The sequence below is a fragment of the Chaetura pelagica genome, unplaced genomic scaffold, assembly GCF_000747805.2.
Source record: "Chaetura pelagica isolate M959 unplaced genomic scaffold, ChaPel_1.0 scaffold591, whole genome shotgun sequence".
Classification (NCBI taxonomy): Eukaryota; Metazoa; Chordata; class Aves; order Apodiformes; family Apodidae; genus Chaetura; species Chaetura pelagica.
In genome coordinates, this window is record NW_009951959.1 from 403,209 (window position 1) to 416,874 (window position 13,666).

The 13,666-nt window shown below is 44.0% G+C and overlaps 1 protein-coding gene across 1 annotated transcript; it reads left to right on the top strand.

Moving 5' to 3' along the window:
* GLE1 (GLE1 RNA export mediator) lies at window positions 1-10,542 on the top strand. The gene is made up of 16 exons (XM_010000803.1): window positions 1-105; window positions 569-793; window positions 1,755-1,880; window positions 2,144-2,292; window positions 2,601-2,660; window positions 3,309-3,564; window positions 4,441-4,666; window positions 5,430-5,545; window positions 5,751-5,820; window positions 6,407-6,549; window positions 7,235-7,425; window positions 7,961-8,090; window positions 8,405-8,509; window positions 9,491-9,573; window positions 9,746-9,809; window positions 10,474-10,542. Exons 1-16 carry the CDS (start codon window positions 1-3, stop codon window positions 10,540-10,542), a joined length of 2,118 nt encoding a protein of 705 aa, XP_009999105.1.
* The last annotated feature ends 3,124 nt before the right edge of the window (window positions 10,543-13,666 follow it).

A 13,666-nucleotide genomic window follows, 5' to 3' on the forward strand; every position in this document is an offset into this window, starting at 1 on the left:
ATGGAGCGCGGCCCCGAGCGGGAGCTGCGCTGGCGGACTCTGGCCGCGCTGCGCTCCTCCAGCAAGGGCCAGCTGAGCTACCGCCGCCACTGGCTGCAGGATGAGGTGAGGGCTGGCTCCTCCCGGGCCGCCGCGGTGCCGCTTTTCACCCGGGGGATCCGTGCCTGGGCCCCCCGAGCGCTGCTACATCGGCCCCTCGCCTCCTGAACAGCGCCTGGGGCTTGGAATGCGTGAATCGGCCTCGTGTTGTCTCTGCTACCTGCTCCTCAGGGCTGGGCCCCTCTGTCCCCCTCAGCAGGGCGAGTTCTGGTTCCTTCCTGCTGGCCAAATAGTGCAGGGTTTGGGGAGGAGGCGTTACAGGGGAAGGTTCAAGCCTGGTGGTCCTGCTGCCCTCTGTAGTCGTGCTTAAAAGTGCTTTAAAGTGTTTAAAAGACATCAGAAAGAAGGAGTAAACGGGGTAATGAGCTGTGGTTATAAAGCACCTGCTGACCTGTGCAGCTGTTCTCAATGTGTGTTGATATTTTCTTGCTTCTTTTGATGCGTTTCACAGAAAACGTTTTCTCTCTAGGATATCTTGGAAGGATGCATGTCTCCTCTTGTGCTGTCCCCTTACTCTGGCTGGGTCCTGGACAGAGTGGTGGGGCAGTCAGCCCAAGAAATCACACCCACCAGATGCTCAACACCTAAAGAACCCACTCCCCTGACAAGTGGATCATCTTCTCTGGAGAAGGTTGCATCTGGGAGCCACCAGGGCTCTTCACCACCTTCATCTGCAGAGCCAAGTGAAACAAAGGTAACTTGCTGATGATAAGCCATGTGTGAGCAGCTGTGAGAGAAAAAACCTGCTAACTTGCTGGCATCAATTGTCTGATAGACATAGAGATTGGGTTGTTCTCTGTTACTTTGGAGGGGGGAAGTTCTAAATTTCAACTTTTTGTAGGATAAATGAGTGATGATAAAATTGGTATTAACAAGATGGTCACAGAATGTAGGGTTGGAGCTGTGTAGGACCAGCAGGATGGGATTGATCCATTTGGAAGGATGAGGCCACAGAGTAAGGTCAGGCCTGTTCTAAGAGTCCATGAGTAACCCATTGGGTTCTCTGGAGGCTCTAAGTGACTGAGGTGTGATGTGGCTCTTCCACGTGGGGAAGTGTGGGGAGCTGGGCAATGAGGAGTTGGGTCGTGGAGGTGATGAAGTTGATGAAGCACCTAAAAAGAAAACAAATGCCTATTGTTATGCATTAAATGGTGACATCTCTACATAACAATACTGAGCAGCAAAGTTTGGCATCATCTTGGGCCCCTTTAGGCCTAAGAAACACATTGAGGGGAAAACGTCTTAATGGAACGGCAAGATCTGATGAAAGTTGTGGGAGTCTGCAAACTTCTCCTTGAGTGATTCAAAGCATGAACCTGTCTTGATTTCTTCCAGTGTCACATCCTCACTGAAAGTAAGGAGAAGGTGGAGGAGTGTGTCTGGTCTATTGGTGACAGCTGCTCTTTGTGAATGTTCTGTAGGCTCTGAGTGCCTCTGCTCCCAGTTTTAGTGACTGGGAAAAGTAATTATCCCAATCTAATATGTGTGCTGGAGGGATGAGACTGCTGGGGTGTGTAACTACCCTAAAAAGTTGTGCATTGGTTGACTCCTTTTGTTTTTCTACAATAATCATCAGCTCAATAGACCTGATTTACCTGGTTTCCTCCACAAAAATGTTCTGTGTTTGGTCACTGGTTTTGCTTGTATCCCTGCAGGGAGATGGTGACCCTGGTTTGCTGGAGACAGATCAAGAAGCTTCTCAAGTGGTTCTGCCTTCCAAAGTTACTGAGGTTGAGGGCTGCATCCGGATGTATGAGGAGATGCACAGGCTGAAGGGAAAGGTAAAACCCAAAACCTAAGAGGGGTTTGAGCTACACAGCCAGATGTGAAATGCTCTGCTCAAAGTAGCAGGACAGTAAGTTATCCTGAGCCTGAGAGGGCTTGGGGTGAGCCTGAGAGGGTTTAGGGTGAACCTGAGATAGTTGGTTTAGGACAATCCCAGGTAGACCTAGACCATGTTGACCCACTTTGGGCAATGTGATTTGTTTTCTTCTGTCCCAATTCCCCTGGTTGCTGCCCCGTGGTGGTGCTGGCTCCCCTGCAGGAGGGGCTGAGGCGGCGGCAGGAGCAGCAGGAGCAGATGGTGAGGGCTGTGTCCGACCTGGCCAGCGAGCAGCTGAAGCGCTTCGATGAGCTGAAGGAGCTGAAGCAGCATCAGGAGTTCCAGGATTTGAAAGAAGTCATGGAGAAGAGGTGAGATCAGCTCTGGGATCTTGAAAATCTGACGGCATTTTACCAAAGTGAGGATTAATTCTTGTGCCTGACAATTCTGCGCTCGTCACTTGAAAATCTCACCTGCTGCTTCTCTTACATTAGCTCCTGCCATTGTTTGTCTTTCAGAGTAATCTCTGGCTGCTGGTGGGGTTTCAGTGGTTAGAGAAAGACCATATTTGTGACAGTTAAAAGTTCCTTGGCTTAATTCACAAGTTACCTGCTGTGTGTTTGCATTTGGCCTTGTGCACATCTTGAGTGCAGTTTTTCTGTCTTTATGTGTATTGCAGCTCAAAGGAGGCTCAGGGACAGCAAGAGAAGTTGAAGGAAGAACATCGACACAGAGCAAAGGTCTGAGACTTGGAAGAGTTGTCTTTTGTGAAAGACCTTGATTATTCGGTGGGAACTGGAACAAACAATTAGTTTGTATTTATTTACGTGGCACCCCTGGAATGAGACTGATTCCTGGTGCTGCCCTAAGGGTGCCTGCTGCCTTGTTGTGGAAATGAGTGAAGGCCCATGTGTACAAGGAAAGGCTGAGAGACCTGGGGCTGTTCAGTCTAGAGAGGAGAAGACTGAGGGGGGATCTAATTAATGTCTATAAATACATGAGGGCATCAAGAAGGCAGGGACAAGTTCTTGTTACTTGTGCCCTGGGAAAGGATGAGGGGTAGTGGACTCAAACTCGAGCACGGGAAGCTCCACCTCAACATGAGGAAGAACTTCTTTCCTGTGAGGGTGACAGGCTGCCCAGAGACATTGTGGAGTCTCCTCTGGAGACTTTCCAGACCTGTCTGGATGAACCTTTCTGAGTGACCTGCCCTGGTTGGGTGTGGCTTTTTGGTCCTGCTCCAGCAGGGGGGTCAGACTAGATGATCTTTGGAGGTCCCTTCCAACCCCTAATATTCTGTGATGCTGTGTTGTAGGAGCAGGAAGGACCTTGCGCAGCTACTGAAGGAACTTGTGTCTCTTGTGTCTCTTGTGTCTTTTCCTCTATTGGTCCTGAACCTGAAGCTGCGCGAGGCGGAGCAGCAGCGGCAGCGGCAGGAGGAGCTGGAGCGGCTGCGCAAGGAGGAGGGCCAGGAGAGGCTGCGGCGCCTCTATTCCCTCCAGGAGGAAGTGCTGCAGCTTAACCAGCAGATTGATCCCAATTACAGGCACAAAGACTTGCCAAAAATTGATCTTTCTGCCTACAGTAATCGTGGCAACCAGATCTGTGGGCTGGTGTCCGGACTCATCCGCACCACCAATGAGGTAGAGGCTCTGGGGTGTTCTTAACTTTGGTGGTTGTTCCTTCCGAAAGCTTTCTGCAGATATGGCACTGAAATGGTTTCAGATAAGAGATTTGCTCTCTACAGCTACCTTGAAGGAGGTTGTAAAGAGGTTGGAATTGGTCTATTCAAGTGATGGGACCAGAGGAGATGGTGTCAAGTTGTGCCAGGGGAGGTTTAGATTGGATGTCAGGAAGAATTTCTTCACCAAAAGGGTTATCAGGCACTGGGACAGGCTGCCCAGGGCAGAGGTGGAGTCACCAGCCCTAGAGGGATTTAAGAGTCTTATAGTCATAGTACTGAGGGATATGGCTTAGTTAAGGACTTGCAGTCTGTGGTTTCCTCAGGAGGGGAAGAGAAGGGACAGGTCCTGACCTCTTCACTCCTATGACTAATGACAGCACTCAGGGAATTGGCAGGAAGCTGAATCAGGGGAGTTTTAGCTTGGATATCAGGAGAAGGTTTTTCCCCAGAGGGTGCTTGAGCACTGGAACAAGCTCCCCAAGGAAGCAGTCAGAGCACCAAGCCTGCCTGACTTCAAGAAGCCTTTGGATGATGCTCTTTGGCACATGGTGTGATTCTTGGGGTGCCCTACACAGGGGCAGAAGTTGGACTCAATGATCCTGATGGTTCCCTTCCAACTCAGCAGATTCTGTGATTCTGTTATGATGTTATGACCAATTTTATTTACAAATAAAGGAGAAAATGGTATTTTCACCAAACAGGATAAAACGTGTAGTTGGCTCCCAGATGATCTGAAGACTGGTGCTTCAGAGGCTCCTTGCTCTTGCTGTTGGTCTCCAGAGTGTGGAACCAAGAGGGTGATGCTCTGTTCCCTCCTTCCTTTCTTTCTCAACAGAGAGGGTTCCCTGCCCCGGCAGACGTGGCCCATGCGGAGCGAGCGCTGCAGGAGATGCGGGCGCTGGTAGCCAGCATGCAGCAAGAGATTGCTGCAGCTGTGGAAGTGAAAAGAAGGGATGAAGAAGAAGAGAGCAAGAAGCAGAAGGAGTTACTGGAAAAACAGAAGATGAAGGCTCAGACTCCTGCTCCTGCACAACAGTCAGGGGGAAAGCAGCAGAAGGAAGGTTGGTTAGGCTTTTTTGCTTTGTTGTTTTTTTCCCCCCTCCTTCTCTCTCTCCCTTTCCCCCTCCTTCTCTCTCTCCCTTTCCCCCTCCTTATTTCTCTCTCTCACTCTCTCTCTTTTCCCCCCCCTTCTCTCTCTTTCCTCTACCAAAACAGAGATAGGACTGCTAGCATCCAACTTTTGAAGTGTAGACGGATGCAGCATAAATTTGCATAAATTTGTTGTATCACCTGGAGCAAAGCCTGCTGTTCCTAGACAGTATGTGGAATATGAGAGCATAATCTTGTCCTTCCTGCCTGTGTAGGTGGGTGATGGATGATACAACAAAACATACAAGGACAGGCCACTGAAATGGCTTCCTTCTCAGTCCAGATACACTGCATATAGAAGCTGCTAAGCTGAAGAAGGAGGACTGCAGTATAGCTTACAAACTTGTAGCTGATTGATAAACATCACTTTCTAAACTAAATTTTGGGAAAAAAACACTCATGTAGTTGTTAGTTTCTTCTGGGATCACTAGCCAGGGCTGGGCTGGGCATTGGTCAGCAGGTGGTGAGCAGTTGCACTGTGCATCACTTGTTGTGTATATATATTTTTTATTATTATCATAATCATTAATTTTAGTTCAGTTATTGAATAGTTTTTATCTCAACCCATGAATCTCTCTACCTTTCCAATTCTCTCCCCTATTCCCTGGAGTTATATGGAGTTTGGGGTCTTTCTTAGTCTTCTCTTTGTTGTTTTTTTTGAGTTTTCAATATCAGGACTTCAAGTTAAGGCAGATGAAAGTATCATGCAGTGGTACCAACAGCTTCAAGATGCTGCTGAGCAGTGTGTTGCTTCTTTCAGTGAAATCAGCAACTGCAAAGACAACAATGAGGTATGAACAAATTATTAATACTGCTAAAGAGTGAATGTCTTGATTTGGAGGGGAAATAGCTCAGCTTTCATTTATTTATATATATATATATATATAAATTCTGGCTTAGCAGCCTCAGTTAACAGGCTGCTTACCCAAAATATCAGAGTAGTTTACTTATCTGTAAAAGTTTTTAAAGTTGTTTGTTTATTTGTTTGTTCTGCAGGTCAAGAAAATAAAAACAGACTTGCAGAAAGCAGCTACCATCCCTGTGAGCCAGATCTCTAGTAGATCAGGTCAGGAAAACACCAAGAACCCAATCCAGCTGAAATGGCTTTTGCTCTACAGATTTTAGTAGGACACAATATGTCCAATGTTTCTGTAATTATCCCTACATCAGAAGTCTTGTATGCATACAGTCCAAGTCCTTTTAGCACAGTTTTTGCTTATGTTTTGAAGGTCTCTTGCTTCAACTTGTTTAAATGCCTTTAATCAGATGTAGCAAAGAAGCAGTTGGAGGTGCCTTGCCCTTTAGGGTGTAGCTCTAGTGAACTTCTCTTTGTGAAGGGACAACTGGAAGAGGAGAGATTTTGGTTAGGTATTAGGAAGAAATTCTTCACTGTGAGGGTGGTGAAAAAGTGGAACAGGTTGCACAGAGAATTTGTGGCTGCCCCATCCCTGGCAGTGTTGAAGGGCAGGTTGGATGGGGCTTGGAGCAGCCTGGGCTGGTGGGAGGTGTCCCTGCCCATGCAGGGGGTTGGATCTAGATAATCTTTAAGTTCCCTTCCAACCCAAACCATTCTATGAAGTTGAAAAGGTCTGGTTAATACTTGTCTGCTGTTTCCTAATCTTCTGTCTCCATATATTCCTTTATACTTGCAGGCTCTCAGTTGAGAGAGATATTTGACAAGATTGATAACCTGCTCTCTGGGAAGTCTGTGCAGACTGGAGGGAGAACTGTGTCGGTGACCCAGCATCCACAGGGGCTGGAGTTTGTTCATTACAAACTTGCAGAGAAATTCGTGGTGAGGAAATTCTCTTTTTATTGGGGTGGCAAAGGTGCTTTGAGAAGTTCTTTCAGACCCTGTTCATTGTCTTCAACTACTACGAACAAAACTAGGTGTTTAGCTTGCATGTATTGATGTCTACATCAATTACAGGAAGTGCTTTTTGGGTACAAAAAAAAAGAAAAAGTGGAAAAACTTCCTTTCTCTTTTCCTCCCCTGCCCTATCTTATCTCTTCTTGAAGGAGGAAAACTGTGGGGTGGGAAAGCTAAGGCCCAAGAGGCAAACTTCTGTCCCTGTTGTCTAGTCAAGCACCTCCCAAGAAACCAAGTGTTATTGTTTAAGTTGCTTTTTGAAGGAACTCTCCATTCTTTATTTGCTAAATTTGGGCTTTTTGAAACTGTTTTGTACCTGCAGTGACAAATGTATGCAGAAATTAGGCTGTGGAGTGAAACTGTGACTGATTTGTGTCATCTTTGCACATTGTGCCTGTGTTTGCTCACCCCTTCTCTCCTGAGCCAAAGTTTGTCACCCTCTGTGGGAGCTGAGGTTATAGAGCTTTATCAGCTTTTCTGTTGTTGGCTAAAACAAGTCATGGAAATACTAGAATCCTTCAGTAGAGGCCAATTAAACAAAAAAAAGAGGAATTTCTTTGTCTGAGTTGTTTGAAAGGATGGGGACTGACTTTCCTTTCACCCCCTCTAGAAACAAGGAGGAGAAGAAGTAGCTGCTCACCGTGATGCAGCTTTCACCATTGCTGTGGTGGCCTCAGGCATCTGGGAATTACACCCTCGAGTTGGAGACCTCTTCTTAGCTCACCTACACAAGAAATGCCCCTATTCTGTGCCATTTTACCCTGCATTTAAAGAGGGGATTTCTGTGGAAGAATACCGAAGGTAAAATTATTACTGCACATCTTCAGCATGAACCCTGCAAGGATGAAAACTTGATTTTTCTGAGTGAATTCCACTTTTCCCCATCTCTGATTCCCAGGCATTGTGATGTGCTGGTGTAGGCTCTGGAGATGGACTCATAGGGTGCTGAGCCATCTCCTATAAACTGTAGTATTAGATAAACAGGTTGGACCAGATGATCCTTGAGGTCCCTTCCAACCTGGCATTCCATGATTCAATCAAGTGTGCATTTCACCTCACCCTGATCCCCTCCTTCAGCTTTGGAAGTGCTCTTTTGCTTCTTCCTTGTCTTCGGAGAATAGTTGATAAAGGCATAGGTGAGATGTGCAGCACAGAACCTAAATGTTCTTTGTGGTATAAAATAGTGGAATTTATGATCCAGAGGGGAATGATTTGCCTTTGCAATATTTTTTGCATGATTTTGGGGTATCCCTACTCTCCATAGAGTTCACTTAAATAAACTAAGACATGCAGGGACTTTTGCTGTACTAATACTGGAATGTCTTCTCATTCCTAGGATGCTTGGATATGATGTTGAGGATTCTAAGGTGGAAGAGCAAGATCATTTCCTTAAGCGGATGTCGGGAATGATTTGTCTTTATGCTGCTATCATTCAAGTCCAGTGGCCTCATGGAAACAAACAAGGGGTATGTTTGTTCTAATTAGAAACTTGCCACTGTCCCAAGAGTCTATTAAATGGATTGTTAACTTGGTTAGTAGTTAACATGTGCTGAACTTAACCAGCTCATGATATATTTGAAGGGTCATAACCATAATCCCCAAAGCATCGTCAACCAATTTGTAGGGAAGACCTTTACTTCCTTTTTATAGTGATCAAGTTTTATGTTAGGCTATAACTTTTTAAAAGAGAGGATAAATCAGACAACTGCCTGGTTTAATAATAGCATTTGAAAAGTGATAAAACAAGGGGTCTGTAGCTTTTGTTGTTGTTGCTTCACAGAAACATCCTCACGGGTTGAACTACGGGTGGCGTTGGCTTTCTCAGATGTTGAACATGGAGCCTCTGGCAGATGTGACAGCCACCCTGCTCTTTTGTTTCCTGGAGGTACATGGTGCAGATGACTGATCATTAGAGAGATGGAAATGGGTGACATTTTAGTTTTTGAAGGGATTGCTGAGGTGAGGTTTCTTGGGATCTTTAACAGCAGATTTTTTTTATTTTTTTATTTTTTTAGCCTGTCCTTATTCCTTCAGAAAGGAATGTGAATATTTCCATGTTCTTGCAAATTCAGCTTTGGAGCTAAATTATTTAAAACCTGAAGTTTTTATACATGCAACCTCTGTTGTATTTAGTTCTGTTTAAGGTTCCTGGTATTTAAAATTACTCGCATGGTCCTATAAGAATAAGGTCTAAGCACTTGGCATCAGTTCATACAGTGCAGTGAGGTCCTGTGGCCTTTCCAGCTGACTCAGTAAGTGAAACAGGATTAATTTTTCAGGTAGAAAAGGTCAGAGCCTGATGTACATGAATCCTATATCCTAGGATATGAGCCTGTGCTACATAAGGCCTGAAGTTAAAGGCTGAAGTCAAGGGAGACAAACACCACTGAACCCAAGCAGCTTGTGTGATTATCTGAGGATCTATAGGGAAGTACAAAGTGAAATACACCATGTGGAGTCTATTGGGAGTGGTGAAATTTGAGGAACATTTATCCTGTAAAATGACTAGTATGGAGAAATCTGATGAATTCACACTGCAGTCATCAGGATGGGGAAATGACCACAACATGCCCTAGCAAGTGGGATTAGGGAAGGCTGTTGGTTTTGAAGGAGGAATAACATCTGATTGGTATCAGTTGCCACCACACAGCGAGGAAAAAAAGGTGATTATGGTTGGCACAATCCACATGTAATGCCTGTAATGGCATTTACAGGATTTCCTTGGTTTATTGTAGATGTAGGTATATTGGATTTAAATGTCTGGATAAAATATTAAGTGGTTGATACTGAGCGGTTTGATAGAAGTTGTCCTGCTAGTCTGAAACCCAATTCTGGAAGCTGATCTTTGTGGATTTCTGTTCCATAGGTGTGTGGCAATGCTCTTCTGAATCTGTATAAGGCTCAGTTCTGGAAAATGATGGTATTTATCCAAGAAGACTATATTCCAAGGTATGGCATCTACGGTTAGGAATGTGAAAGAATCCTTGTGTTTTTACATTGGGAGTGTTTGGTCTTAAATGATTTGTCCATCTTTTCCAATCTCTGCTATTCACCCTCCACCCACTTGTGAATCAAACCCAACTTTCTAAGTGGATTTTGAAAGATGCTGTTATTTCTGCAGAATTGAAGCAATTACCAGCTCTGGGCAGATGGGCTCATTAACACGTCTCAAGCAATTCTTGGAGGTAAAGCCATTTATTTTTAACTTTCCAAGTGTTTTGGTTTGAGGTTTTTTCCCCCCTTCATTCAATATGTGCATCATTTTGCTAATGAGGCTGATGCTGCTCACAGCACTCCTGATGGTCTGGCCCTCTCACTGTGATGAAACCCATCTTTTAGAACGTCTCAGCTACTGAATTACCTTAATGCTCATTAGGATTAGTCAGACATCTCTTCTTCCTTTCTCACATCTGATTTTTCTCACTGAAAATATGTTTTGATGATAAATGAAATGCAGTGAGGGGAGTTGTGGAGGTTGAGGTGAACTTTGCTGAGTCATTTCTGTAAGAACTGTTTTTATTCAGTGGTTTGCTTGTTTTTAGCTGATGTCCTGATGAGCCACATGAGGAAGGAGACACTTTGAACTTGTAGCATTTCTTCAGCATTATGTTTTGCATTTATTTTTTAAGAAAGCTTGCTAAACTGTAAAACACCTGTAAGTTCTTTTGTGAATGTTGACTTAGATTATGATATTAAAATAGCTTCAGAGTTTGTACTTTCATTTCAGAATTAATTTTGGTATACTTAATTTCCAGTGCTTTTAATGTGTCCAGTAAGAGCCATCAACACTCCTGAGATGGCAAATTAAGTTTCATATTTCTCTTTCCTTTGTCTTTTTCTCTCCACTAGGAATGTCTACAGCAGAAGAAAATTCCAGCACCAAAGGGAGCCCTGAAGCCTTCCTTTTGGAAATCATAAATTAGTTTATATTTCTTTCCCCCCCGGATGCTTTTCAACCTGGTTTCCTGTTTATATGTAAAGTAAAATTTTGTATATAGAGGAATGAGGAGAAAATATTCCATCAACCTGTTAATGTTTAATTCATCAAGAATTATGTTGGGCAGAACAAAACTTGTCCTTAATGCTTTGCAAATAATCAGAAGTTATTCTTGGCTTTGGATTTTTATAAGTTTTTGTATAATAATTTATGGGAAGTTGAAGACTTTTCCTTCATGTGTTTCAACATGCAGAAGATGTTTTAAATACAGTATCCTGAGGACCTCTGGGCTTCAGAGGTTTAAGACTCTTGGACTGAAAATTTGCACACTGTTGTGTTCTTGGAAGTGAAAATACCTCACAGCTTTATGAAGTCTTCACAGAGTCATCAGACATCTACACTAGAACTTTATTTTTATACTTATTGCATCTGTCTTTCATAGTTCAATTTTAATTATGCTGACGTGTTTGCATCTTGTCTCAACATCTTAAAATTACAGTGAGACTGAGAAAGGCATTTGGCCCAGCAGTGTTGACACTTCCCTCTGAGTGTAACTTTGCTCTCAGGGGCTGTACTCTGGATTTAAGAAGGGGAGACTCACTGTTGGAAAAGGATCTTAGTAACTTCAAGATGGGAGAGCAGAGTTCCTGAAACTAACTACAAAAATTCTGTGTCTATTACCCATCAGATGGGTGGAAGCTACTAATCCTTTTCTTAAGGACATAAAAAAGGGGGGGGTGGAAAGAAGGGGAGAGGGGAAATTAGCAAAATGGTGCATTAATTCTAGCCCTTTTGCTGATGTTCTGCCTCCACTTGAGGGAGAAATGGTCTGCTTGGGTTACCTAAGGTGCTTTTTATAAAGTCTCTTTTTATTTAAATTACTTTACTCCTTATCAATGCTACAGATTTTGTGTCAAGTACTGTAAGACTCCTGTATCAGTGGTGGGTCATTCTGAGAATGGTTCATTTGAGAAATCTGCTTAATTTAATATTAAATGTTGATTTTTATTTTTCTTTGTAATCTGAAGCTGATGCAGTTTGTTTTTTTCTATAGAAGAGGGGTAATCAAGAAAACCTACAGCTGCTTGGTGAATACAGGAGAGAGACTGTGGGGTATCTGTCTGATTTACTGTGCTCTGTGTCCTTGAACTATTTTGGTGGCCTCCACGATGGGGAAATTGGCTTCTCAGTTCTAGAAGGGAGTGTGTTATTTTTGCAATACACTGTCATAAGTTAAAATTCTTTTTTTTTTTTTTACTAGATCAGTGTCTGTTATTCCTAGAGGCACTGACTTTGTGGCTTTAAAAAGCAGAGTTGAGGCCACATGAGAATCTGACCTTGATTTTATTTTTTTGTATTGCTGTTGGGGTTTCTGAGCAGAGGTGGCAACATGTCCTTTGCAATCCAGGCCTTTCAAACCTTTAACCTTGGCTTTACAATTGGCTGGTGAATAGGTTAAATTTGTATTTGCTTTATATGTTTGTGAACTGACTCTGGAATTCTTTAGGCTGGTGTTACTGGTGATTGTTCTGGGATTACTGGAAATCTTCCTGCATCTTTTTACCAGATAACACTGGAACAACATACAACTTTTATTAGTATACTTGAAAATGCTCAGGATGTGGTTTTTTTATACTGTGTGGAGATGTTTTAATTACACCTTGCATATCTGATGATGGAGACTCACTTTGCCAAGATGGTAATTGGTTCAGTCTGTTAGAAACAATTCTCTCCCTGTGCCAAACCACAAGGGTTTGATGATGTATATATAAGATACAAAGGCTTTCTTCTTTTTTTTGCTGACAGGTACCAGGGTTTCCTAATGTTTATGGGAGGAGTATAAGTATATATTTTTATAAATAACAAACATGGTGGGGTTTTTTTGCCTCAGTAAAGGCCATCCAGATATTTAGTTACTATTACAAAAACACTAATAAGAATTTCTAATTGAATAATACTTGAAAATATTAATAATAAATACATTTGTTTTTTAGGTTTAGCTTAAGGTTGCATCTGTTGCTTGAACTGATGGTTGATTTGTATTCTGCAGTTCTGTTTTTTCTCATTTTATCTTGTTCTGAATGTTGCCCGTTCAGTGTCACGAAGATGCAGTGCAAATAAGGTCCTGCTGCATGTGTTGGTGTTATTTCCACATGCATATTCCTATCAAATAGCACAAACCAGCGTTTCAGTGATGAAAATACCGTGTGTTCCTTGTGAGAGGGGTTAGAATTGCTGTGAGTCACACTCATTCCTGGAGACAGTTCCAGCAGCCCCACGGCTCGTCACGCACTGTCACTGCAACTCTGCTGTTTCCATTTCAGTACCTTTTTATAAAAGAAAGTGCTATTAACTCAAAAAATCACTCAAACCCACTCACTACTTTGATCTCAGGTTCTTGCTGCCTTATCCAGCCTCTCAATAAACTGAGAGTAGAATGTCTTTGCCATCTCTGCTTCAAACGTCGAGATTACCTCATTTTCCTTTGAATTTATGCATTGGCTTTCAAAAATACATGTCTCTTGACAGGCGTTTGTAGCCTTTTGATCCCCTGTCCTTGTCAGGCTCCTTTGTGATCCTGTTGCTTTGCATCTTGTTACTCATGTAAAACTGACGAGGCTGCTGCTTTTGAGTCTGCCCTGCCGGCCTTCAAGAGCACGAGGAGGGCCTCAGGAGGCAGAAAACCCAGCAGAAAACCCACATTTTAAGGGATTCGCAGCGTTATCGTGTATTTTGGGTGCCCAGGGAGCGAGCGCCTCGCCCCGCCGCGCCTCTCGGCTCTTTCCGGAACCGCTCGGCACTTTCCGGACGCCCTCGGCTTACTCCCAGCTCTCTGCGCATGCGCCACCCGCAGCCGTTCGCCCGCTGAGCTCGGGTGGGACCAGTTCTTTACGAACCCCTTCGGCAGTTTCCGCCGAGCCGCGAGGCCGTTCTGCGGCGCTGACGTCATCTCCGGGCCGCCTTATAAAAAGAGGCGAGCGCAGGCGGCGCGGGGCGTCGGTGTCGGAGGGCGCGGAGGGGAGCGGAGCTGCGCGCCGAGCCGGTGAGGCGGGCTGTTTATTTAGCTGTCGCATTTCAGCAGTCTTCTGGAAACACGTAGAATAA